Source organism: Melopsittacus undulatus, chromosome Z (genome assembly GCF_012275295.1).
Source record: "Melopsittacus undulatus isolate bMelUnd1 chromosome Z, bMelUnd1.mat.Z, whole genome shotgun sequence".
Taxonomy (NCBI): Eukaryota; Metazoa; Chordata; class Aves; order Psittaciformes; family Psittaculidae; genus Melopsittacus; species Melopsittacus undulatus.
Genome location: NC_047557.1, coordinates 9,472,116 through 9,500,039, shown reverse-complemented (window position 1 = coordinate 9,500,039; position 27,924 = coordinate 9,472,116). Strand labels below are relative to the sequence as shown.

General features: G+C 40.6%; 1 protein-coding gene across 1 annotated transcript; it reads left to right on the top strand.

Moving 5' to 3' along the window:
• Positions 1–27,758, top strand: KIF24 (kinesin family member 24). Its single transcript, XM_034073310.1, has 14 exons — positions 1–78; positions 503–629; positions 2,709–3,333; positions 6,695–6,884; positions 8,693–8,790; positions 10,867–11,082; positions 12,719–12,806; positions 14,763–14,884; positions 16,361–16,466; positions 19,115–19,186; positions 19,828–19,937; positions 20,620–23,028; positions 23,896–23,989; positions 26,210–27,758. The coding sequence occupies exons 3-14, from the start codon at positions 2,723–2,725 to the stop codon at positions 26,348–26,350; spliced, it is 4,257 nt and encodes a 1,418-aa protein (XP_033929201.1). The 5' UTR covers positions 1–78; positions 503–629; positions 2,709–2,722; the 3' UTR covers positions 26,351–27,758.
• Positions 27,759–27,924: the final 166 nt, after the last annotated feature.

Genomic DNA, 27,924 nt, shown 5'->3' with positions numbered 1-27,924 from the left:
CACTGTGTTCTCTTAAGTGGACAAACAAAATTAGATCCTGGCAATAACTGAAGGAATGCTGGCTGTTATTGTAACAAAGTGAGTCTTTCCTTTTTTTTGCCAGAAGATGGCATTATCATTAACAATTTAGGATTCCTGAAAACCTACCAATGCTCCTCTCCTTTCTTTGCAAAGCCAATTTGTTTTGAAGAATTATGTATCTGTTTTAGAAATTCCACAGTGCTGGATGAATTAAAAGTATTCTTTTAATAAGTAGAAAGGCACTCCTTTCTTTTAGAGTATCACGAGTTAAAAGGCCAGAAGGCTTTCACTGACAACTGCAATTTTCCCTGGATTTTCTCATGTATGAACCACACCAATTTTTTTTTTAGAAAATTGTCTTCTTTTGAGTTTTAAAGTGATCAGAAGTTCTGAAATCCATCACCATGATGACTGGTAAACTCTTGTATTCATTTTTGACCAGTTTGTTACTCCTTTATTAGTCAATGTTTGGTTTCCCTAGGTTGAAACCACTTAGATCCAACAAGATTTATTATATCTGGGGGAGCAGAAGTACTTACATTACTTCCCAGACCAGCTGTCATTAAGAAGCCATCCAATTGCTTTCACAAGACACGGAGCCTTAGCGGGTAAGCCTTGCAGAGCTGCTTACAAGTCTCAGTACTAATCCTCAGGCATGTTCTTCAGTACCTATATTGTTCACTATACTTACTGTATTTTGAGAAGTCTAGCCCCTTGTTACCCCAGAAAATGGAAACTTGTCTGTACAGCCATTTCTAACTATGTAAATGCATTTTTTTGTTTAATTTTCAATTAGAATCTTGACCTTAACATTCTTAGTTCTTTCCCCTTGTCTCCTGCTCTTGTTTTGGAAAATGCCTTGATTTTTTACCTTTTTATCCTCTATGCTCTCTCCTGTGCTCAACATTATAATTCAAACAGAGGTTCATAATAAATTGATTCTTGCACTGGTCTTTGGCCTTTCTGTATTTAACTTCTGCATATCTAAAGATGTGTCATCTACGATGCAGAGTGAGATTAGAGAAAAAATCAAAATAAATTTGGTAGACTGTGTTCATCTTCATTAGATTCTCAGAGAGTGTGTCAGAGAGTGCTGTCTTGGTGTTTTGTTCTAGCTGCTCCTTCTGTCAAACAAAGTAAGTTTCCCATGACAATGCTTACATCAGTTACGGAGGACCTGCAGTGTATTTACATTTTAAGCTCCTTATGCAAGATAGGCTTTTTTTTTCAAAAACATAATCCTTGAAATGAAGTCTGAAGTTCTTGTGGAATTTTGTGTTACAGAAGTTGGTAAATTGTGAATGCTTGTGAAAACCCTTGCACATGTGTTCTTTGGGTTTCCTGTTATCTCTCAATTCTGATTTCCCTCTCAAGGATCTAACAGTCTCAGCAGTGGCTCTGACTTTATCTCAAGATTCATAATTGCATTACATACACATTAAGTAAGTCTGCCTACATACCAATATTTTGGTCTTAAAGCTTGTACTGCTGAAACTCATAATTTTATTATAGCTATCTACAGCTTAGACTCTAGCTTCTAAGTCATTTTAGATGTCATTTACTGCACCTTTTAGCCTGTGTAATATCTTACATAATAGTCTTTATTGGTGTTACTATTATTTCAACATGTGTTAATAATGATATTGAATCAAATTCTTGGGTGATATTTGGTGACCAACTTTTTTAATATTGTAGAGATACTCGAAAAATCCTGTCAAAGAACTTACCCTGAATGATGGAGGTGGGGGGGAATTAGTCTTAAATAAGTTGGTTTTCTTTGATGTTAGTGTAACCTCCAAACATGAATATTTGTGAAGGACCTAGAATGAACAAAGATATAAAAAGGCAGTGGGCAACAGATACTTGAAGTGCTATCATTTTTCCATTTTATGGAACAAGTAAAAATATCTGCACATATTAATCCATCTGAATAAAGACAGCTGCACAATGCCTTGGTAGGGAGATATGAGTGAAGTAGTTGAGGGGTTTTTGGCATACCTTTCAGTGATGCATGTTGTTTTTTTGGGGTTTCCCAAGAATGCAAGTATGGCGTTCTAATAGCATATGTGGATTTAGAGAAATTCTGTCTTTCAGATTTTGCAGAATGTTTTGGGTATTCTATTAAGGACATTCAGAAATGCTCACAAGATTCATGACCAAACAGAAAGTATGCAACAAAACTACAACTTTGCTGTATTTCATCTATAAGATGAATGGTCTTAATTATTCAGCTTGAGGTGAAGACAAAAGCAATTTCTTCTGCTTTGGTTCATTAACCAGGCATAGCTGAACCACATTAGACCACATGCCCTGATATTAAATTGAGTGTCTAAAATTAGGCATTTTACATTCTGTAGCTTGAGGACAGGGTTTCAGTAGCTGTGGCATTCATCAAGTAGACATCAGGCGTGTAGGAACTCTGCAGCAGTAAGTAACACTGCATTGTGCAGTTTTTACACTTTGTTGTCTATTGTCTGTAACTTAAAAATATAATTTCATAGATAAACTATGTTTCATGTTTCATTTATTGTTATTTCCATATTCTGGAGCATTTGGCAATCTAGTGTATTGTACACTTGGAGTTAACAAGCTTCCAGCCTAATTGCAGGTAATGGCATCAGAAAATGAGTAACTTTGTCAGATGTGATGCTTCATATGATTCTAATACTATGTTTGATTTCTTGTAGGTGTTAGCTTGAAGATGGCATCATGCCTTTATGAATGCCTTTGTGAGGCAGAACTTGAAAAATACTATCCCCATTTTGCTGCCTTTGGCCTTCAGAAGATTGATGAGCTTGCCAAAGTTACCATGAAAGATTATACCAAACTGGGGGTTCACGACATGAATGATCGCAAACGACTCTTTCAGCTCATTAGAATAATCAAAATTATGCAAGAGGAAGAGGTTTCAAACTTAAGCAAGCAAGATTTTCAACCAGGTGGCCTTTTCATTCAGCCTCAGGTGACCAGATCAGGTCCCCGTAGACAGTTGCATTTTGAGTCCTTCTTTGAAGAAAATGATGAAACGGTTAAAGACTCCGAATCTGAACCATATGGTTTATCTGATTTTGGTGCCATTGAAGAGAACAGTGTAGGGGAAATGTTGGGACACATGCAACCACATGATTCAGAGCTCATCAGATTAACTAGAAGAGATCTAAATACTCCTGGAATATGCACAAAAAAAGACTTGAGCTGTCCAACAGTTTCTGATGATATTGCTCCACTCCTGGGGGATTCTGAAGCTCCTATTGTACAAAGAATAACTCATATTTCAGGGTATAACTATGGGCTACCTCATTCCTGTATCAGGTAATAATTAGTTGCCTTTATTTTGCTGTATTTCAAGTTGGTCATAATTAATTCTTTCTTCCTAGTGGAGGAGAATCTGTCTTCATTACCTCCAAATGAGCAATCCTACTACTACAGAGAAATGCAGAATCCTATACTGAAGACAGATATTAATAAGCACTTTAGACTCTCCAAGTCTAGTGGAAGCAATCAGCTGAATTTCACCAGCTGCTGCTCACCAAGGTTTTCTAAGACTAGTCTTTATTGTCTTTCAGATTATAAGGCTTTGTTTTCATGGTGTTTTGGCCAGTCTTTCTTACTCTATCTTTCCGTGAGACTATAGTGAAAAACATTGTCTTTCCAAAATACAGCATTCTCTGTTGATAAGCTTGTCAAGTTTTTCCATGTGAAAAGGATAACTTTTGTGATGGCTTTCTTTGTAAAAAGAAAATCTAAGCTGGAGCTTTAAAAAGAAACAGAATTAATATACCTGTTATAGGATACAGATATGATGGTGAGAGGGATGCCTTGCAGCTGCTCCCCACTCACATGATCTGTAACTTCCATACTTCTACCAGCATATAGTAACAGAAGGGCTATGGTTATCTTGAACCATGGGTAAATCCACCCTGCAAAACATTTTAAAGCACAAAATATGTTTTTCCTGCCTCAGCAGCGGAGCACATGCCCCTCTGCACACATGCTACCAGCATCTAGCACCTTGCAGTGCAGTTGTGGCACTTCTGTTTAAAAATGCAGTAAGGAGGGACAGCTGTATGAAGATGGGACTTGGTCTGAGAAGATCTGGTGTATGGAGAATCCATAGAGTTAGGGTGTCAGTTACAACTCCCATTGAGCATGCATGTAGCCTGGAGGAACAGATGCTGTTGCCACAGTGGAAAAGTACTATGGTGACATAGTAGTTAAGAGAATTTAAACTGTGAAATGCAAGGCAGAGGTTTATAACTCCCTTTTGCTGGAAAAAGTCATTCCCACCTTCCAGAGAAGCACTCTAACCTCATACCTATGTTGGCATCTTAGTACATTTCTGCCCCTTCTAGTTGAGCCAAGGTGCAACTAAAAGGCAGGATTCCTAGTGCTTCTCTAGTAAAAGTAAAGCAAGTAAAAAATGATAAAATTTAACCTAATGTCTCAGCTAGAGAAGTGCAAGGTTTTTAATCCTGTGATAGAGCTGTGTTCTCCATTGCTTTCACTTTGTTTCCTTGTTCTTCTGTTTTTCTTAAGCACATTGTTCTTCGCCTAACATTACCGTTCAGCTTATTAATGAGCATTATGTTGGGCTTTCTGCACCCTCCTCCTGACATGCCTGAGTTTCTCTTTCTCCTGTTTTGACCACAGAGTACATGTGCATTCTAGGCTTGAGCCAGTGTGCTGACTCTTGGGTTTGTGATTCCTGTTTTGCAAGTGCTCCTTCACTGAATCCATCCATTCCCATCTCACCTTGTCATTTTATCACTGCAAAGGCTAATCTAGTCTCATCTATGAGAAACACTGGAAACCACTGGCATGATTTCAGATGGCAGAAAGATTAAGAGCTCTTTCAATATGTTTCAGTATATTTTCTACTTGCCTACACCAAATGGCTTGATTTTTGGCAGCAACAGACAGGGCATGGTTATTTTTCTGACCTATTGTCTAATCAGGTTTCTAATGATCCGTGTCAAGATTTTGGTCTTTTTAGTAATTAAAAAAATATATTAAAAATACAATTGCTACTTACAAAAGATTAATAGAAAATCTAAACTTCATGTTCAGGATATAGAATTAAAATGCATTCTGTTCCCATACAAAGCATATTCAACTAAATGTGTGTCTGTATTAGAAAGAATTTATGCCTTTTTTCTCAAAAATGGAGCCTCCAAGTCTTCATTTTTCACTTTCCCCAAATTTTGCAATCAGTGCTTCCTCTGCAGCCTCTGAGAGCACACCAGATTCTTTCTGTAGGTAACCAAATCCAGCCTATGCCATGAGAATCAAACTTCAGAGCCTCTGATCATGTCTTGGATGACATTTGGTGCCTAGTGATATCCTTAAGCTGACACTAGCTTTTGAAGCATCTTATTTCAAGTATCATTGCCTTTCTTTACAGGGGAAAGAATTTTCCATCTTAATGCAGGGCCAGATCCTGCTCTGCATGGGAAAGCTGTGCTAAAATTAAAGGGATTCCAGTTACAAGTAAAGATTACTTGTGTGTAGCTTTCGAAGACTGCATGTTGAGATTTATATCAGCATGTTGTGTGTTTCTGTGGCATCATGCTGCACAATAGTGACAACACTATAAGCTTGGAGTTGTAATGAAATACTGAGTAACTTGTGGGTTTGGTCTTAATTTATTAAATAACCAGTATGTGTTAGGTTTTGGTTGCTACATTAAAAGATTTTGGAAGGGCATTTGGTCAGCGTGGCAGAAACACTAACTGGGCAAGCTGGGGCTTGATTAAAAGTTGATTTGTTTGGGGTTTTTTTGTTTCACAGCTTGACATTCAAATCCAAGCTGAACATCATTACTCATTTGGCTGGAAACAGCTTGAAAAGGGAAAGGCAGAATGAATACATTTTGGTTGAATTCAAGCATATTCTCTGTGCTGCATCGCAAAATGTTTTGTACTGCAAGTTAATCAATGAAAAGGAAATGACCTCATATTTCTGAGGTGTCTGGAAGGGAACTAAAGGGGAGTTGCCAAAACACAATAGCACAACTTTGCCTGTGGTCTGAAACCGCATATTATTTTTGTGAAAAAAGACCATAGAGGAGACAATGACAGGATCAATATTTCAAGTTTTCTTTGAGCTGAATAGGAGCATGGTGATATGGCACATGATGACATGGTCTTGTTTCCCAGTTTGAGTCATTTGCTTGTAACCTGCTTGACAGCCTATAACAGGAAGAATGAAGCTCAGTGTAAAAGAAAAAGCAACTAGATGATCTTAAGGTCCTTTCCAACCCTAACTATTCTATGGTTCTATAAATATTATAGCCTCTCCTGTTCAAGACCTGTTCATATTTGTATATGTACATTATTAACTAATTACAACTGTGAATAACTTCAGCAAGATTAAATTTCATTATGCTAACTTGCATATTATGCCAGCTTTAATCACATCTTTGTTGTCAACTGAAAACATGCCAGTCCAGCAACAAGTTCAGGAATGAAGCTGTAAAAACACTAATATTCTTTCAACAGAAGTGCACAAAAGGCATCAGTCTATAGGAAAAAAAACCCACAGAAACTTCACTGTGTAACAATGAGGGGTATTTTAGGTCTTCTTTTTATAAGCCACTAAAGACAGAAACATTTATTATAAAGCTAATAAATTTAAATAAATTCTAAATTCTGTAGTAACTCTCTCATTGTTGTAGATCCAGTGCTTCTGAGAAAGAGACACCATGGACAGAGAGTGAAAAAATCAGAGTGTGTGTCCGGAAACGTCCTCTGGGCCTGAGAGAGGAGCGACGTGGGGAGGTTAATATCATCACAGTGAAAGATAAGGAAACCTTACTTCTTCATGAGAAGAAGGAGGCAGTTGATCTCACCCAATATATTTTACAGGTAACATATTCCACTTGTAAATGGTGTTTATGGCCAGTCACTTGCATGGACACAATAAAGCAAATTGTGCTTAGAGTTTCCATGAGGTGAAGCAGAAAAGGCCTTTCTCCATTTCTTGCACTTGAGCTCAGTGAACTATATTTTAATTGCTTCTACTTATGCCAGCCTGTGGCAGAAAACCCAAGCCCAGAATTTTAAGCTTCAAAAGTGTCTCTTGCAGCTTTCTTTGCACATGGCAAAATAAAACCCTCTGCTACATGCCCTCACTGCAGAAGATTTGCCTGCTGCAAAGACTCCTCATAGCTTTCCTGAGTGCTACAGTGAGCAGTTCCCTTTTCCCTATAGGTCTGTTTCAATGAATCACATACACCCTTTATCCCCTCCCTTCCTTTGTTCTCAAATGCTTTTGAAAATTAAGTTCCCATTTGGCCTTTGTTTCTTAATCCCCAAAACCTTGTGCTGTCATAGCTCAAATTCTCACTTTTGAATGACAGCACCAGGAACACAACTGATTTCTGGACAGCAGCAAGCCATTCTCACTCTACTGGGTGTTATTTTTACAGTCTGGTTCCTAGGAACAACTGTTTGGAGTATCCAGTAAAATTTCAGATTGCAGCTCTCGGGGGCATGGTTCATATACCACATTTTACAGTGTGACAAATGCAGCAACTCCACCCCGCTCCCTCCATCTGACTACCTATATTTGGCATTTATGTGGTGCTTATCACCTTAGTATCTCAGTGCTGAAATAACCACTAATTAACTTCGTTATATCAGTACAGGCAAATGAAATCCTGCTATCAGTTAACATAGTCCAAACAAAAGTATGTCATGGCAAAGGCTGTGTCTATTTTGTAGGACCCAGGAGAACTTCCAAGTCTGGCTATTCACCCTGCCTCCACCTCTGGTTCCTACAGAAAGGACAGCAAGGGGTACAGAGCAAATGGGAGGCAATGGGGCATAGTCCAGCTCCACAACTGCAGGCCCACTGCAGAGCACGTCTGCTGTTTGAGCTGAGTGTAGCTGCTGAGACGCTCTGGTTTAACCTGCCTGTGTGCTCATGTGGTTTGTTTGCATTGAATCATTGAAATGATTCTCAGCCCTAGACATCTACCACTTTAGTTTACACTGAAGGGGATTTATCAGAGCACAGTGTTAAGATGCCAGTCCATGGAGGCTCTTTTGCAAACGTTGTGTTTGTCACTGTCCCTACAAACACTAGAAGGATCCCCTAACGAGCTCTGTTGCAGATGCTTTGAGTCAGATCTGGAGTGTGGGAATTTGGGTGTTTCTTGACCCCTTCTAAGATAATAGAATCCAGCTTTACTTAGGAATAACTTCTGTCTTCTCTGGCACAAACAGTTTGTAAGTCTGCAGAACAGAGGCAATTAATCACAACTGAGGACTAATTTTGAGAAAGTCAGTAACTGACTGAGTTCTTTTCACTGTTGTGGTCTTACTGTACATCTGTACAGGGTGAGTCATTTCAAGAATAGTTTTCTTTAATGAGCATTTTTCTTGTCAGAAGGCTGTGGTATGTTCTGCTTCAGAATGATGGGAAATTAAGGCATCTTTGTTTCTCTTTTTTTATTTTTTCCCTTTTTTATTTTCCCTACCTTCAGTTTCTCAGTTAGTCATAATCTGTTTCTGCATGTGTCATGCTGCTAAATGGGCTAAATCACTTTGTATCTCATCCAAAGCCATATGAAGTCATTGGAAAGATTTCTGTTATTTAACTTTGCATTTAAATGGGGGTGAAGGAAAAGTGAAACATACTCATTTTCATGTAAATCATATTTATTTTTCAGCATGTTTTTTATTTTGATGAAGTCTTTGGGGAGTCATGTACCAATCAGGATGTGTATATGAAGACAGCTCATCCTCTCATTCAGCACATTTTCAATGGGTAGGGCATCACTGCTTACATTTCTTATTTTTTTGCTTTGTTGTTTGCAAATTTCAGATACTGCTTTAATTTTCCTTTACACTTCCCATCTTTTGAAAAATACATTCATTTCATTTTTGCTTCATACTGTCCCCTTTTAGAATGTCTGTGATTGCAGTTTTGACAACATAAGTCAGGGAAAACTTTCTTCACATTTTGTGAGAAATTTAAATGAGAGAGGAAGTTAAAATTGGACCTCAGAGAAGCCGTGGCCAGCCTAGAACAGAAAATGTGCTCCAGCACTTCTGAAATCTAATCTCCTCTTTAACAAAGCGGTGGTTAGCCTGCTCATCTATAGGAGAATAATATTACCCCTTTCATGAGACTGCTGTGAGATATTTTTTCATGCATTTTTACAGTTCATAGGGTAATAGAAATTATTAGTAATCTTATGGTTTATATTTATTGATTTATATGTGCCTAGAGGCTTAATCATAATGACATACTTCCTGATTAAGGGGAAATCGATGGTGGCTTTACATGAATAATCTTATTTTCATGCAAAGTATCAAGCTTGAATATAATTACACTTTTGAGTCTTTGAAGGAAAGAATTATGTGTCCATACTGAAAATTAACAAAATGGAGCATTCTGTTACTGAAAATCTCCAAGTATAATCAGCATAGACAGAGAATGTCATGCTTTGGAGAAAAGGAATGTAGAAAAGGAGAATGACGCATGTAGCTTGCTGTGTAATAATTGCTAAGAGCACAATTCACATTACAGCTAATCCAATAATGCCACCAGGAGAGATGGCACTGTTTTTTCTCAGCTTTCCTTAAATGTCCCATCCCTCCTGCTGCATCCCCTTCATTGACATTGGCCTAATCTGACACTGTGGTAAGCTAATTCTGCAATCCAAGATGGCAAGAAATTCTTCACTGAGCTTACTGCAGTCTTACATTTTTACCCATTTCTTCTTAGGGTACTGAGCCAGCTAAAAGGTCTTTTTTTAAGGAGGGGAGGAGCAAATAATTTGTTCTGTATTCTTTCTTTCATGGCTGACTCAGTTCCCTAAATCTGTTCACATCATACTTGTGTGTTCAGCGCCTGTAGAAGACCAAGGATGGGAAAGAAGTAGGCGAGTAGAAACCTCAACCTAGATGGGCTTGAAGGACATTGGAGCCATATCCTGGTACCTTGGCACTTCATGTGCATTGCCACTATAATCTTATGGTGATATGATGACAAAGCTGGAGCAATCTGGAATAAGACAAGACTGTAGTTGCACAAGCTGGAGTGAGAGAACCAAACAGCTTACTACCACTGAAAGGGGATGATCGTCTTCCTTAACCTCCAGCTTGACACATTCCCATAGGTCATGGGAAGACAGCTTGGGTATATTTTGTGATCTTCTGTGATGTGCTTTAATTCACTGAAGCAGCAAAAATTAGCTTGCAAAAAAAGTGTAAAGCTTTCTGTTGATTCAGTGGAGTAAAACCTAATGTGAGAGCCAGCACAGGCAGGAGTGGGTCAGTGGGGTAGGTCACACAGCTGGGAGCAGAGGAAAGAAAGAGCAAGACTTTCCCCTAGGCAATAACAGCTCTTTAGATAGATAGAGCTGTGTGCAGCCTGAGACAAAGTAACCTTGCTTAGTAAATTATAGCGCTGGGGTGTTAATTTTCATCAAGTACAACACATGTTTACACAGATCCTGACTTGTGGCTGTTTTGCATCTCATGTCAGTAATTTTTCTCTGTGATTCATAATCAGTAGGATTCCCATTCATAATTCTATGATACTTCTGATGCATCTAAGCAGCTGGAAGAATAATAATGAATTTTTGTTTCCTTAAATGCATTTTTGGCATCTGGAAGAAAGGAAGAGAGCCAGCACTCTGTGACATGCCAGGTCTCTGTAGGACACTCTTGGGAATCACTGTTAAACGTTCTGCATTTTCTCACATAGGATATCAAACCGAACTTTTGAGTGGCCTTTGTAAGAGGCCACTATAGATAGACATTTACATTGCAGAATCTTTTTTAATAGATATGAATAAATCAGATGTGACACTAAAAATACAAGTTATCTTCACAGAGGCAATGCAACCTGCTTTGCATACGGGCAGACTGGTGCTGGCAAGACTTACACTATGATAGGTACTCAGCGGAATCCAGGACTCTACGCCTTGGCTGCTAAGGACATCTTTAGACAGTTGGAAGCATCACAGTCAAAGAAAGACCTCCTTGTTTTGATCAGTTTTTATGAGATCTACTGTGGACAGCTTTATGACCTGCTAAACGGAAGGAAGAGGTATTTAAATAAAAATACATTTTACTATTAACCTATGGTTATGAATCACTTGGTTACTGTTTATAAATCAATTACTGTTATACGCAATTTCATTTAACATGTTACCATTTACAGTAAATGTTATGTACTTTAATGAGAGTTGTTCCTAGGTCTAGTGGAAGGTGTCCCTGCCCCTGGCAGAGGGGTTGTAACTGTATGATCTTTAAGGTCCCTTCTGATCCAAACCATTCTGTGATTCTATGATTCTAGGAGCTACTTAGAGAAGGCAGAATCTGACACTAAATACTGTGGTATTGATAGGAGCTCCTAGTTTTTACTACTGGGGGAGGAGAGGAATAAGTAAGAATAGATATGAACTCATGCTATTTTGCTTATGCTATAATAATACAATAACTGAACACCATAGATAGAGAAAGAACCTTCCTGTGGCTAGTTCTTATGCCAACCACTGTGAAGTCAGTGTTTTTGCCTACTCAGACATAATCTCTGGCTGTTCCTCATGCCACTCTAGTCTCTGAAGATCCTGCTGATCTCCCAGTTGTCATGCTTGACACTGCAAAGTCTGCTCACCTTCTCACCCGGCAGCCCAGTGCTTGCCCCTCAGTCTGCAGCCCCAGACTTTTTTTTGGATGGATATATACTCCTACAGGAACTCCATCCAGAATGGAAATCAGACAACTCAGTATATGGTATAAAAAAAAAATCACTGTGGTCTGAAACCTCTGAATAAAGTAATAGTCAGTTAAGATCTCAGTAGTGAAATCTTTTCAATGATCTTGAAGGAGCATTACTTGTCAGCTGGAACCTTTAGCAGCCTTTACAGCACTGTCCTTAGAGCACACAGGAGGGCTCAAGAGGGAGGCTTTCTCCCTGAGTGCGAGATGTCCCTGCCCATGGAAGGGGGATTGGAACTTGATGATCTTAAGGTCCTTTCCAACCCTAACTATTCTATCATTCTATGATTCTGAGGAAGTGAGCATATGTTCACAAAGGAAGCACCTATTTCTGTGCATGTGTGTGCCCTTTCTCCAAAACAGTCTTTAAGGAGCAGGTAATATAATCTGCTATGTAAGGAATCAAGTTACTAAGGCAAAAAGAGTGTCCCTATATCGTTGAGATGTCTACTAGCTATCCTGCATGTCATTGAAGGAGAAGGTTAAACCTCCTCCTATAGGCATCATGTCCACATTCTTCCTGTATACTGTAATGCTTCTGTGTGATTCACAGCAGAGGTGCTCTGAAATCTGCCTGTGGCTATGGGAGCTGCTTTGAAATCCTGTGCATGAATCTTGAGAACTCGAACAGAGCATAACTTACAGTCTGAGCTTCTTAGGGGAAGCCCAAGGTGTGGCTGAAAGAGAGACAAGAACTCTAGAATGTAAACATGATAATTTAATTCCCTGCTTTATTATATTCCTGAACGAGCACAAACACATTGCTAATGTCTCTTTAACAGTGAAATATCAGTGATACATGTTATAAAAGAAATACCTCTTCAGCTGTGAAAATAAATGAATGACAGTGGTGCCTCTCCCCAGTCACCAGCCTTGACTGTGTTTTCACAGTGTCATAGCACTGACATATGTTTTCATTGCTGCTATCTGAGATTTCAGAAATCTTTCTGCACTGTTTTCAGACTTTTTGCAAGAGAAGATAGCAAGCACGTTGTTCAAATAGTTGGACTGCGGGAGGTTCAGGTGGACTCTGTAGATCTGCTGCTGGAGGTAATGTCTAAATTTATGATTATTTTTTGTTTTCTACAGCCACATTTGCTGATTTGTGAGATATATTACTTACAGAGGTTGTTATTTGTTGAGTAGTACATGTGTATATTCCTGTTTAAGGTTCTGAAAAAGGCAACCCTAGCAGAGCACCAAGGAGCCCTGTTAGAAGTGCCTTTATTCAGTAAGCTTCTTGAGTCACTGTGACTTGTGTTATTGACATGCAAGCTGCTGATCTACAGCTGTTGCTTCTGTTGCCAGTCATTATGGGAAGATCTTTGCCAAGAAACAGACTGCTATCACTATTCCAGAAATTAAATTGTGTCTCAGCAAGGGACCCTTAAAGCTGGATAAGTATTTTCTCCCAGCATGGTTGGGTTTTTTTTTGCTTCTGTGAACTTAAATTTTCTATTTTAAAGGTACGTGGATGTGGGACAAATTATATAAATTTGAAAATTAATAGAATTATAAATTAGAAAATACTGTAGATTGACATTTTGATCTGAATTAGGATTAAGCCCCTGCTTAGATAATGATGGGTGATAGCAAGTAAAATTAGGATCTTTAAACAGCAGCTGACATTCAGTACAAGCCAGACTTCAGTTTTCCTTCCCTGCCTGGCTGTCCCTAAAAAGGCACTGGCAAATTTTCCGTGTTGTCCTGCAGCTAACAAGCTGCTCAAGTCTGCTTTCTATTTAGCTTGACTTCTCACAATTTAATTCCTTTCTCAGTGAGGAAATTACAAGTGCCTGATGGTGTAATTGACTCATTAAAATTGGCATAGTGTTGCCCATGTATATTCCATTTAATTTTTATCATCATCTTCCATTAACTCCAAGCTTCAGGGCATGCTGGTGGTGCTTCTTCAAATTAATATGTAATATTTGCCATATGGTTGATTAACAGATTCCTCTGTATTATCACATTCCATACACAGAAGAGCTATGAAATGATTTTATTATTACATGTATCTCAGAAAAAAAAGAATTTGATATTGAACACAGGAATGTCAGTGGCTTGACTTAGAGCTTACTAATAGTCTATACCAGGTATATTGGAAGAGTTTTGAGTACATCCCTAGTTATTTACCATTCATTGATGTTGGCTTTGGTTCAGAAATTATCTGCATTTAGCACTAAAGTAATGCTTCAGAGCTGCTGGTTAGGTTTCTGTTGGTTAGGTTTCTCATTGAGAACTGGCCACTGAAAGGCAAGAATAATGTACATTTCTCAACTGAGAATGTATGTATTTGTCTAGATAATGATTTAATTTGTTCTTATAACCAGAAGCAAGATTTATGACTTTTATGAATGTCCTGCTGCAGTTGGCTGCTAGACTTTCTGTGAGTCCTTAAAAGTTTTCAAAAGAGAACTGTTTGGATATGTATTATGAAGGAGCCTTTGTCCTTTTGCTTTGCTTGTTTTCCTATTTTATTATTGTATTAAGTATAATCGAACTTTTAACCTTGTTCCTTACTTTGGCACAATTGCTTTTAGTTATGGAAATGTAGAAAGGTTTTGACAAGTAATTTTTGTGTTATTTTCTGGGTAACGGTAACATGAGAAAGAGAAATGTTAAAAGAACACCACAAATAGTTATTTTATGAGTCTGTTAGGTTATGTCTACAGTCTTTCTTTCTTTCATTGCTGATATACTTCTGGTTTTAATTTTATAGTTTGTATATTTTGCAAATCCAAGCAAATGTGTGATGCAACAACTGCTTACCTGCAGTATCCTCCCAAAGCTCTGTAGTGTTACTGCAAGCAAGTCCATATACAAGGTTCTGAAAGAAACATTGGAAGGGATCCAGTCTAACTTAACATCCACCTTGCACCAAATTTTAAGGCTGGAATTAACCATTCTTCTTAATATTTCCTCATCTTAGGAGGACTTCTCTTTCTGAGAGATTGTGTCTTTATTTACAATTTACACTTGGATTTTGTCCCCCTTATTTTGCAGGTGATTTTGAAGGGGGGGAAAGAACGTAGCACAGGCGCTACTGGAGTCAACTCAGATTCCTCTCGATCTCATGCTATCATCCAAATTCAAATTAAAGACACAGCCAACAGGGCATTTGGAAGGTAAGATGAGAAGTGTGCTGCTTGGGGCTGATGAGGACGTCAAACCCAGGGATATCCAGGAGGCAAACAAAAAGGAGGTGTTGAGTTAGTGGGCAGCTGTGTGTGGAATCAAAAGATAGGGCTCAGAGGGACTTTGTGGAGTTTCAGTCCTTTCTCTTTTACCAGGGAGAGCACTTAAGCCACATCTGATGTAAATGTAGATGCAGGTAAATGTCTGCAATGGGCATACTGATGTTTGAGCTCATCACCTTTGAAGTCAATAGAAACAGTAATTTCTGTGATGTCACCTAACCTAGATCAGGTGGATTTGCCCCTCAAAGCAGCTCTGTCCTGTAATTGACTAGAAAGGGAGCCTCGGATGACTAGTGCAGGTGGAGGTGGTTCCATTAGAGAAGTTTGCCTGTGGTCAGAAGAATCACAGTACGGCACCTAAACCTCCCTGGTAATTTAAGAGTGTGGCTCTGGTGCTATCTTCAGCAGCCAAAAAGAGAAGTTTACTTCAATTTGTAACACCTATTTTATGTATTTGAAGACTATAATTGTACCTTTTCTCAATCATCTTTTCTCCAGACTAAACAACCCCAAGAAAAAGGTCTGAGGAAAGAGAGGTCTAGGTATCGGTATTACTACCGAGTGTCAAACAATCATGCTGACACACCCTTCCAGCAACCACCATGCAGTTTTGCTTCCCAGGATCTTATTTTAAATACAAGGCAAAATGAAATAGCCATAAATAGTGGAGAGAGGAAAATGCAGAAGAGGGAGGCTTAGAAAAAGAAGTGTATGTGATTATGTAGGTGTGGCATTTGTGCCTTTTTTGGTTTTTTGTTACTGAAGGTGAGCTGGAGTGAGGAAAGGATCCCAAGATAGGCCTGTAAGAGATGTCAGGGCTGTTCCAGATACAGAAAACAGCAAAGAAAAAGATACAGTGCAATAGTCAGTGATAGCAGCTGGCACTTAGAGCTATGGAACATGAGAGGGAGTAATTGAGTTTCGTGGAAGGAAGGGTCAAGGAACACTAAAAGCTCAGTCTATTACTTACTTCAGTGTAAATTTCTGTTTGTATTGTCCTGAATTCCAATTTGACAAGGCAGTTGTCCCTGATACCTGGAAGGATAATTTAAAAATCCACAGTTTCTTTAACTGTGTTCTTAGGAAACCACAAGCACATTGATTATCTGCAGAGATTAATGTGTTCAACTTTAAACAGCATATCCATTAAACTGTGGAGCACTCTCATCACATGCAATTATACTTTCTATGGCAACTGTGTTAGTGTCAGGATGCTCTTACATTGTTCCTAATGCTATGCCTATCACAGTGCCTCAGATATTTCCAGGGGGTATTTCTCTTTGTTCAGAAGTAGTTGTTTCTAATAATTCTTCTGATGTCATGTGCTAGAGTACTTCAGTTTAAAAAATAAAATAGAAATATAAAAACTAGCCCATAAAATAAACAAAACTCTGTTTTTTCTAGGATATCATTCATAGACTTGGCTGGCAGTGAAAGGGCAGCTGATGCCAGAGACTCAGATCGGCAAACAAAAATGGAAGGAGCAGAAATAAACCAAAGCCTTTTAGCAGTAAGCTACTAGCATTTCTGGGGAAGGTTTTGTGTTTAATTATTAGCATGTGTTTTAGAATAAAATGAACCACAGAATAATGCATGTATGTATTCCATGGAGGGGAAAAAATAACCAAGTGTGTCCATTTTAATTTGACTCATGTCTGAAAGACAATTTAGAAGGGAAAAGGTTTTCTGATTGTCTTTTTAAGCCATTCTTACAGCCAGCAAGGTAACACAGCATAGAGAATATTAGGTATAGTATAATAAGTGTCCTATATCTTACAGAGAAAGTTTTGTCCCTTTTAATTCCAGAGAATAATTCTTGGGATTACCGTATTTGTTTCATAAAAGCACATCTCTTCCTGCTGGTTATTTTCAGCACTTGAACTCTTTCAAATCAGGTGTAAAGGCCTTAAATACTCAAAAGCACAGAAACTAATAATTCATGTATGGGGAAGAAGGAACAGGAAGAAATGCCCATTTAATGCAAATTTCTGTAAGTGTACACACTTATGTAAAGAGGGACCAGGAGCAGAGAAATGTCACCCATGAAAAAGCTGAAGTGCCTGTAAGCATAAGTTGTACAGAAGCCTTTGCAATCCTTTACTTCAAATGAGCAAAGCTCACTGGTGACTGAGGGCTTCTCTGAGTGAGACTGAAAGTGGTATGCAATTAGTACCAGTCAATAGTGCAGAAGTCAGTGCACACAACCATACCTTTTAGTGTGCAGTAAGAGGTGGTTTGTTTTTATATTGAGAATGTAGAATGTTCTTTTGCACAGAGGCTTTCCTGCTGTGTAATACTGGTATTTATATTGAGAGACAGCCTATAAAGTGGACATGTTTCTCTACTTTATGCTTTCTTGAGCACTTGCTGGTGAATACCTGTTTGGGTTGGGGAATCAGAACCTGAACAGAAAGGATTCCTGAAAAGTGAGGCTTTTTGTTAAGACCACAAAACTCTTCTTTTAAAAGGAACTTTAAAACAGAGTGTGTGTACTTTTGGTATTGTGTTAAACCGAGTAAATAATTACAGTCTACAATTAGTGACTGAGTTAACTATATAGGCATCTTTGGGTAGGTCTACATGACCTGCAGCCTGTAGAATCTAGCTCTGCTCTCAGTTATGATACCACTCTGTTCAGGTCTTAAGACACATTAAGTTTGAAGTTTGCTCCTGTTTTGAATATTCATGTTGATTTCAAGTAGAAGATACTCAGGTACTGCAATTATGAGAAGTGGAATAAAAAATTAGAATAGTTTGATCTCTTTACTTGTTATAGGTGTGATTTTTAATAAAATATAGTCAAAGTAAGAAATAAGTGTCATTTTAAGTGGGTGTATGTAGGATGTAGTAAGGCTTTCAATGTACAATGGCTGTTTCATGATAGAATCACCATGACAATACTGTAATCTGCTTATTTTTCTTGCAATATTTGCTCTAAATGACTTGTCTTATGGATATACAGTCAATTTCTGCCAATTTTAGAGTATCCAGGCTTGATAAGTAGTGTGATGCTATTGTGCTTATCTCAGTGGAAATAAGGCAAGAAAGTGCACATCTCTGAGTCTGAACATGACATCTTCTTCCAAGGCTGGTAATAAATCAAGGGGTGTTCCTTCAAGCTACAGGCTACCTCTGATGGTTATTAACAATAAGATCTATTGAGTTCTGTGAAAGGCACGAGTCTAGCTAGCTGCTCATGTTCTGTCAGTTTTAATGGAAGTTCTGCGGCTGTATCTCCACTCCCTGAGCAATCTATTGTTCCATTCTCAGTATTTTGTGTATAGTTCTTAGCCTGCCAGAGGCCACAATGACATGTTTGTTTAGGTAGGCTGTACCTATGTTACCTTCTGATCATGGCCTTGAACCTGGACTTCAGCACAGCCCACCTCACCGCTCATTGGTCCATGCTCTCCCTAAGGTTTTGGTTTAGCACCTTGCACTGGTATAAAGAGGAACTGACTTAAGTTCAACTGCCTTCTCATACAGCCCAGTGTACCCACACATAGGTGGGACATCTAGACTACATATGATTCTCATAATGGGGAGAAATACACACTTACTAGCCTGTGCTATCTCTGACTAAGGTATGAAAATGTTGCCAGAGTGACATAAGAAATTTGCAATGCTGTTGTCCAAAGTGTTGGTGTATTTGGGGGAGAGGAAGAGCTTTTAGAAGAAGGAAATTTGTAAGACATGGAGCTGAAGAAGCTCTGTTAATGGGGTACACCTGCCCTGCAAGCTGCAGTATAGTCTTGATTACACTCAACCTGGCTTCAAACTCGTTAGTTATGGTGCAGGCAGCAGTAGGTCCACAGTAGTGTGGAGCTCTGTGTATGCTAAACCTGTGTATTTATCCGGTTTCTTGGGTTGGTGTAGCCCACAGAGCCATCAGGCAGGGCTAGCTATGCTCTATGCTGCAGCTTTGCTTTCTTTGAGTGCAGCTAAACTGCTGCTGCTGACTGAACTGGCTGAAGCTATTTGTGGCTCTGACAGCAGCAAACTCCCCTTGCAACAAGGGACATCACATAGTACAGGTTAAAGGTACCACAAAGAAGCTGTACATTTTGTACGTTAGGTTTAATGCAGTTCAGTTCCTTGCCAGTGTGTGACTAACACGCTTTTTCCCCTCTGTTTTTTGTTTTGTTTTATTTTTGGTAGCTAAAGGAATGTATACGGGCACTGGATCAGGAACATGCACATACTCCTTTCCGGCAAAGCAAATTAACTCAGGTAAAATGAGCAGAAAGACAGTGGTAGAGGTTTCCCTGAGGGGGACAAAATAATCAATAAATAATGATTTTAACAAAGGGCATAATTCAATAACAGCTGTTGAACTCTTGAAGAAAAGAGAAAAACTTAACTTTTGCAAACATTATTTTTAAAGGTAATCACAGAATTAAGGCCAACTGCCAGATCCCCCAGCCAGTCCTGGGGACTGGCACAGTCAAAACCAAATAAACCCAAACCTAATACCTAACAAACCCCCCAAACACTGCCTTCCAGATTCATTCAGAGTTACCATCCATTTCCACCCAGTCTGCAACCTATCTTGCATCTTCTCTGCAGTAACAATCCTGTGAGTTTTCAGAACTTCTTCACTCCAGTTGTAATATATGCTTTATTCTTCAAAACGTAAGAGCACCCTTATGGCACCTGGTGCAAGGGCTTGTTCACAGCCCTCATTAACACTTGTGTAAATTGTAAACAAAGAATTGCAAGACAAATTGAGACGAGGACTACATTAAAAAACCAAATAAACAACAAAAAGAGATGGTAAATCATGATCAACTGTTTCTTCACACATTGCTAACTTACCTGAAAAGCAAGGTACATAAATTCCTAAGAATCTTATTCTTTCCCTCCAACACTAGGTGCTAAAGGATTCTTTCATTGGCAATTCCAAGACATGTATGATAGCCAATGTGTCACCAAGCCATGTAGCTACAGAGCACACCCTGAACACTTTAAGATACGCCGACAGGTAGGTGATAAAGCTCAATCTTGCCAAGGTGAAAAGCACAAATAGAAAAGTAATGTATGAGGTTGTGGTTACATTTTATTTTGGTTGCATTGGACGTGTTTATTTATGCAAGAAATTCAATTTTCACAATGCAAATACAATCCATACTTGTCCCAACTCTTATATTTGGTGTTAAAACTCTTTGTGTCTTGCAAATCCTTTTTGATGGCAACTTTTAGTGATGAAAATATCACTGTAACTGCAGGATTACTAGCCTCCCCCCCTCACCCTCCCAGTCCTGTACACTTGAGCTAAGTAACCCCCACTGCAACTACTCCAACAGCCCTAGTTTGTGTTTGTGGGACAGTGTTATGTGCTATGGAGAGTACTGGTTTGTCTTCAGCTGCCACTGTGCCGTGCTGCATTATAAAGTGTGGAAATGCAGCCCAACAGAGGCTATCTTCACTCACTTAAACTGTTATGCACTGTTCAAGGAAGCACTACAAAATACTGCTACAGCTCCTTCCAGAAGTCCAGGCATTTTGGAAGGCTTTTGATGCCTGTGTGGGTAACTACACAGGTAAAACAGAAATCATGACACTGAATTCAGTGTGTAGTCTTAGTATGTGAAAGCATTAGTTTGTTCTGATGACACTTATTTATCTGAAAGCATGACATCTTCTAAAGCCAACTTCATTCACAGGGTCAAGGAGCTGAAGAAAGGGATTAAATGTTCTACCCCCATCACAAACAAGCGTCGGACAGCTGGAAATGTATCTCCAAAACGTGTCCAAAACAATCCCTCTTTGCCACCTGGGGAAAAGAGCTCTCCAAAGAAAGTGAAGCTAGGCCTCCAGCATGCCTCAAATGCCACAAAAACAAAGGCATGTCCTGCAGCACTCCAGCCATCAAGTGTCCCTTTTACCTCTACCCCCAGGGCAATGAGCAAAGGACATGCCCACAGAGGAAATCCCAGCTCACCATGGTTCCACCATGCTAGCCCCGTTAAGGGAGTTCTACGGATAGCACATCCCCTGAAGAAGAAGAATGATGATCTGCCTCCCCACTCTGAAAAGAACCCCTCTGCAAAGGATGCTGCCACAGCAGAAATGAAAGAGAGTGGCCAGAGAGACAAGTATATGCAAGATAGAGCACCTGCCCAGGGCCTGAAAGTCCAGACAGTGCAACCTGTTCAGAAACAGCTTGTTCCTAGAGATGATTTTTCCTTTGGAGAAGGAAATCTGCTGCCCGCTGGGAGACAGGAATGGGGAAACACCTTTGCTAAACAATGTGTTGAAACCTGGACAAATCTGCCTCCATTTCAGAAGGAAAGGGAAGAGCATTTACGTCTTTATCACCAGCAGTTTCAGCAGCCACCTATTCTACAGCAGAAACTGAATTATCAACCTCTTGAGAGGTTTTTAACGCAGTACAAGCCCCAGGAGATTCAAGTGAAGCAGGAGCTGAGCCTTCCTCCCACAGAAGTACAGAGCAAAGAGGGGATGCAGCTGGAAGACCTGGATGACAGTGATTTCAGTGAAGATTCTTTCTCACCTATCTGTAGTCAAAAGAGCGTGAAAAGACAAAACACGAACAAATGCAGTCAACATTCATTTTTCCTCCATCAAAGAGAACAAGAAACTGAAGAAGAGCAAAAAGGACAAAAGAGACAGGGTTTATTTTTCACATATGCAGTATCCATGCCAGAACATGAACTAGATGACAGCTGGGATTGTAGTGAGGGCAGCCCAAAGACAGAGGAATCCATTAAAAATGCAGGCTGCAGCAAAACTCCAGCAGACTGGAACTACAACTTCACTATTGAACCCTCTTCTAGCAATGCTGCTGAAAAACCTTACTGCCTGCAGGATGATCCTGCTTGTAACTGGAAAAATGGCAAGGATTTCCTAGCTGATCACAAACAGTGCAAATCCAAACACACATGTCTTGTTCACTCTGGTGAAGAACCCTTGACTGCAGAAAAGGAAGCTTCAAGCTCATATGTTTCTCCTGTATTGAAACTGGGAACTCCAGAGAGCAAAGAGGTCGACCTCCAGCATGAAGAGAAGGAAGAATCCACTTTGGATAGACATGTTGTAATTGCAGGAGATGTAAAATGGAAAGCTCGAAAAAATGGTGTTAACCATTGCGGATCTTCCAGTTGTTCCTCAGAATTCTCCTCTGAGCTGATGTCCCCTCTCATATCCCTTCTTGACTATGAGGAAACAACTGGTACAGAGAAAGTGTCCTCTAACCAAGAGATGTCCCCTTGTGTGAAGAGCACACATGGCTCCCAGAGCAGGTTTGCAGAAGAGAGCTGGCAGTGCACAAGAAGCAGGGCTCTGACAGACAGCATGCTGGAACTGGGGGAGCAAACGCGCCGGTGTGGAAGACACTGCACCCTGCTGCATTCCCCACAAATGGGGGACAAGGGGCTCTCACCCCTGTGCTGTGATGGGAAGCCTTGCCACTGCCTCCTGGGCTCAGCTTCACCAAAGCAAGGGGTTGCTCACAGCTTATCTGCTGGACATGACCTGACAGAAACATCCACAGCTGAATCCACAGGCTCTGGGGGACACAGAGAGTGTGGTTTGTTTCCCAGTAACTCAACGTGCAACGAATACTTGTGTGGCAGACAGTGTGGTGCAGATGTTAAAGATAATACTGGTAATTCAGGAAGATCCAGCTCAAATCAAGGACCCAGTGTTGAGCCTATGGCTCAGGAAATAAATGCTGATATACCCAAAAAGAGCTATTTTTCAGGTGCACCATGCTTTCTCAGTATGGGACATACGGATTACACAGTCCAGTCCCCCTCTCAGGAAAGCAGCCTCCTACTGCAGCCCAAGTCAGGACTGAAGAATGAGGACTTCAGTCATTCTGAAGACTCAGCCAAGTCATCGTTCAGCAATGAGGAAAGAGGTTTGCTAAAGAACAAGTTAATGCAGAGTCTTTTGACACAAGAGACTTTTGTGGCAGATTCAGGATTTGCAACTAAGGATAAGCAGCCATTAGCAAATGCAAAGAGCCCCTCAGGCGTGTCCAGCAGCAGCTCTGCCAGTGCTGCATCAGAGATGGGAAAATGGCAGAGGGAAGCCCTAGAAAAGGCACAGTAAGTCTTGCTCATCACTGAAGCTTGTCACGAAGCTTAGAAGTTCTAAGCACGTGATACATTTGCTGTTATTTGTGTATCGTACTCACATGTACTTTAAAAACTGATGGGAAATCAATCTATGAAATTATTATTTAATAAGGTCAATGATAATTTATAGTGATACTTTAAAATCTCACAGGAAGCCAATTACTCTCTTAGCACTTCCTAGGATAATGAAGAATTAGTTACTGAGAACTGCAATTCTCAGTAACTAATTGGCTTCCTATAAGCTCTCAAGAACTAAAATACATCAAAACTTCCCATCAAGAATCAGGTGACAGCTGTTCCAGCCTATGGAAAGCAAAACAGCCAGAGCAGCTGGGCAGTTACTGAAGATGTGGATGTAAAGCTTCAAAGTGCTGGGAGCTCTCACTGTCAGCTCCCAAGGACTGGACTGCATTCACACAACTGAAAATAGGTGAAGCTTGCCCAGAGGAATGGACAGCAGCACTGCCTTCCTTCTCTGCCTGTTTCTCACCAAAATAACTTTCAGCCTCATGGCTTTAAGCCATTTCACCAATTATTAGACTATTTTTTTGCTCCTAGATTTCCCTATGGTAAAAGTCAGTACGTGTTCCTGTGCTGCTTGTGCTAACAGAGCCTATAGTCACTCCTCTGTGAGCAATCCTGAGACATCAAGGTCATCTTTAACCCCAAACCAGTGCAGTCCACTGCAATTCAGGGAGCACTGGTGTGGACTTTGAGTGCCAGGAGCAGAGGACAGCAAGGCTTCCCCTGGGATATTTCCCCTTCTTAAGGGTTTATTGAGTAATTATAGGCAGCACAGCAGGCTGTGTAACTAGTGATGTATTTTATGTTAATCAGACAGGCTGTAATTCGCGCCCATCAGCAGCAGCTGGATGAAATGGCATCCTTGTGCTTCAAGGAAGAGTGCTTAATAAATCAGATGTCAGCAACGGTAAGTGTTTCAGATTATGATTTCAGTGCCTGCTGAACCTGCATAAATTAATCTTAAGAGATTATTAACTTTAATTAAAGATGTGGCACTCCTCATCAGTTGTTCCTCTCTCTGATGCCTCCCTGTGGCGGCTCATTTTCAGTGCCTGTTGTGTCTTTGCCAGTCTCCACACTGCCAGGTCCCTGGGAGAGAAAGAGACTGATGGGCCAACTCTGAACCACTTGTGCCTGATCAGACAGCTTTCTCTTATCTTCCATCATGGGTACCAGACTGTACCAAACAGGGCGTCTTCCCATGTGGTGTTTTTCTCTTACAGGCTGGAGCAAGTAAGTCAATACCAGAGAAAACAGCACACGCCTAAAGCATGATGCTGGGATGTCACAGTTGGTGGTTTAGTGCCACATTGCCTCTTCCTTCTGAGAGTCCCTCATTTGCCTGCCATGCTGCAGATAGCCCCACTCACACAGGCTCGTCACTTTTGTCACTCAAGTGTTGGCCTATCCTTGTCTCAGATAACAGTAGTGCAGGCTAGACCTGCATAGCCCCACTGCTGGACAGGCAATCCCAGTTCTCTGCTTCTCCTGCATCCCATAGGCGCATGTCACAGCTCTGTGAGAACCCCCATTCACCCAGACTATTAACATTTCCCAGTAAGAACCTCCTGCCTTACCACTTCCCTCATCAATAAAGCTAAGCTCCATTACTGCATTACATTATGAAGCCATTTCACTTGATATCACAGCTCACATCTGAAATACAGCTGCACATCAGATGTATTTCAGCATGGAGCCACCATGTGGCTTATTTGTGTGATTTCCAGCTGCATGTGATGTGTCACCAGATAACACCTGGAAGTTCACACAGCAGCACAACAGCCATAAACTGTATCAGTTTTGTGGCAGACAATGCAGTGGTATAAAGGAAGCTTGTATTTTTTAATTTCTTTTTAATTTTTTAAGTCTTTTAAGGTTGCTCTTCCTAAGCCTTTTGGTCACTGGGCACCAACCATAATTCCCCCTCTGACCTCCGTTTATTTGCCCCTTGCCACAAGCAATCATTTTCTACTTAGCAGAATAATGACCAGCTTGCCAGGCCTCCCAGCAGTGTGAATACCTTGTATCCTGTAGTGTTGTTCACAGCATGACCTTTCTTTGGGCACTGAAATCACCTTGGACTTCCCATTATCAGTTTATCTTCTTCCACTTTCAGATGGTTCTGATTTCTCCAGCCATGAAAATTTGGCTGCAGGAGAGACTCCTGCCAAGACCATCCTAATACTCAACTAAGCAGGATTTAAAGTGCTTAAGAAAAGCAGGGCAGCTGGGCTGGACATTGCAGTCCTGATGTCCCTGCTAGACAAAGATGGAGTGCAGGAGATAACTGGAGTCCATGGAGTCCTGCCAAATAAGCTTTTCAATGACTAATTCCCAAATGGTAGCAGTTGAAATCCCTGGCTCCGAGGATGCTGACACCTCCCAGCTCCTTAGACACTGATCTTTGAACAGAGGCACCAAACATTGCTCTTAGCTGGAGAGAACAGGTCTGAATGTACCTTTATTAATACAAGCCCTGCTCAAATAATTGCCTCCGTTTCAGTTTTACTCAGTTTCACATTGTATTTTTATCCATGTGGCAGGTTGCTGTGGAAGGTAGAGCTCCCCTCAGCCGAGGCTGTACACACTGCTGGTACTTCTCATGTCAGATCTAGCAGATCTGTAGCCATGCAGGATTTGGACCTGTGGCCTTATGTGAAATAATCCCTTCCATCTCCCAGGAATGGGCTATTCTTGGGCTGTTATGTCTGATCAATGAGTGGCCCAACTCACCGTTCATTTTCATGACTAGATCCTACATGAGAGGTGTCAGGAACAGAGCTCAGCACGATGTAAAACTCCACATCAGACAACCAGTGCCTAACCTTTGTAAAGCTAACTGGTGTAGAAGGTGCTTTATACGTTTTTGGTTTTAAAGGATCATATTAGCTATACGTTCCCCAACAAATAGATAAAATCACAAGTGTAAGTAAACCTCACTATTTAGAGGCATTGGTCTGGGTCTGTGAGGGTCAGGAATTCAATAAGGAAATGCCAATTTAATCTACTACACTGCAAAATGGAAAACATGCTTTTAGGTACTGCTGCAGTGCATAAAATATGCTGATTTTTCACCAACATGCTGCTCCTGCTGCTCTCTAAACTTTCTTTTTGCCTTCCCCATCAGGATTTTCAGAACTTCATGACCAAACTGGATGAAATCTTGATACTGAAGTCAAAGTGTATCCAAACAATGCGAGACCAGCTTCAGCTCTATTTAGCCTCTCCTGGCACTAACACCTCCCTGCAAACACCTCCACCAGTTTAAACTGTCTTTGCTTGCATGTGCACAAGAACAGCTACAGAAGCAGCCAGCTAGTGTTTGAAAACACTTGTGCTGCAGAGTTTTGAGTGGGTAGGGGATAGCTTTTGGTTTGATGTTTGTTGATTAGTGTGTATTTTACATAGGGATGGAGAGAATGCTGAGTAAATGAGAAATGAATACTTGGCACCACAAACTTTTGTGTTTCCTTAATACAAGTAAGCCATTTTCTTAAGCACAGCAATGCATCAGCCTCTTAAGTATCTCACCAAGCAGCAGGCAGCCCTGTCCACAGTATTCATAGCAGCTTTGCACATGCTGAAGTCACTTCTGTGTTTTCAAGAAAATGAGGCCAGACACAGGTCTGCAGATAAATGCTCAATGTTATCCAGAACAGTGTTTGCAAACATAAGCCAGGAAAGAGGAGTGACTGTTTATTAAGTACACAAATGTAACCAGACCATCAGTAAATGGAAATCAAGGCAGAAGTGCTGTCACTTTCAGAAGACAAAAGGCTATTGTTGCAGTTGTTCTTTCCTGGGGACAAACACTCCAGAGCTCCTGAACTTGGCTGAAGTCAAGGGTAACAAGTGATTTAGTAGGGGCTTTGTATCAAAGGTTCATCTAGCATGTTAATAAGCATGTGGGTTCATACTGCTGCCAACAGTGTATCCACTGCAAACTAGGGCACAGCTGTAGAGTGTTCACTGGTTGGGGTCTGGTGAGAGGCACTGGGCTTTCAGAAGCTGCCAACACTGCTGTTATGTGAAGCTGGTATTTGAACCAAGAACTATGGAATGATCAACTGGAGCCCTGCAAAAGCTGTGGTGCTCTGTGCAGTCACATCAGAACCACAGAACAAGTCCACCTGCTGAAGCCACAAGTGACCTTGAATCATGCCCCCCTGACAATGTGCTGTGCAAGCACTCCCACTCCAAAATTAGGGCTGTCACAGCACATTCAGCCATCTCTGTCTCCTCAGTGATGCGGGTTGTAGCTCAAAGCTGGCTCAGTAGCTAGAAATGCCATGGGTAAGGGAACACTGCTGTCTGACCAGCTGTGAATGTCACTGCCTGCTTCTACAGCTACTCTGAGGAGCCCACGTTTGGCCAAGCAACAACAGCCACCACAGTGACAGTTATCTGGGTTGTGTATTTGGTGCACACACTCCCAGGAATGTCACTCAGCCATGGGGCACAACAGTGCAAAGAGAGGACTTTAGCAGAAGACTAAAGTCCTGTGTTAGTACCCTGACTAACTAACTAAGTACCTCTTTTAGCACAGGTTGGTCTCCAGCTTACAACTAGGACTGATTACTCTGTGGAGCAGACATCCTCTTGGGTCTGAGTTTATGGCTCTCAGGATGGTTCCTGTGTCCAGGCCATCAGCAGTTCACTCACACCCAAACCCAGGTCTACAGTGCGTGTTAAGAGAGTACTTCCTCACCCAGAGAAATCAGGGCTTCCAGGAGAAAATGCTGGTGCCAGTGGTGTTTGTGCTTGACAGCCACCAGAAAGCTACAGAGCAGCAGGACACCCACTGTCTTGTTAAAACCATGGGGGAAAGAGCAGGCATTAAAA

Coding starts and splice junctions, on each gene's coding strand:
- KIF24 (XM_034073310.1), top strand. CDS start 2,723: ATGGCATCATGCCTTTATGAATGCCTTTGTGAGGCAGAACTTGAAAAA. Junction 6,885..8,692: donor TCACCCAATATATTTTACAG/GTAACATATTCC, acceptor TTTATTTTTCAG/CATGTTTTTTATTTTGATGA. Junction 19,187..19,827: donor GGCAAAGCAAATTAACTCAG/GTAAAATGAGCA, acceptor CTCCAACACTAG/GTGCTAAAGGATTCTTTCAT.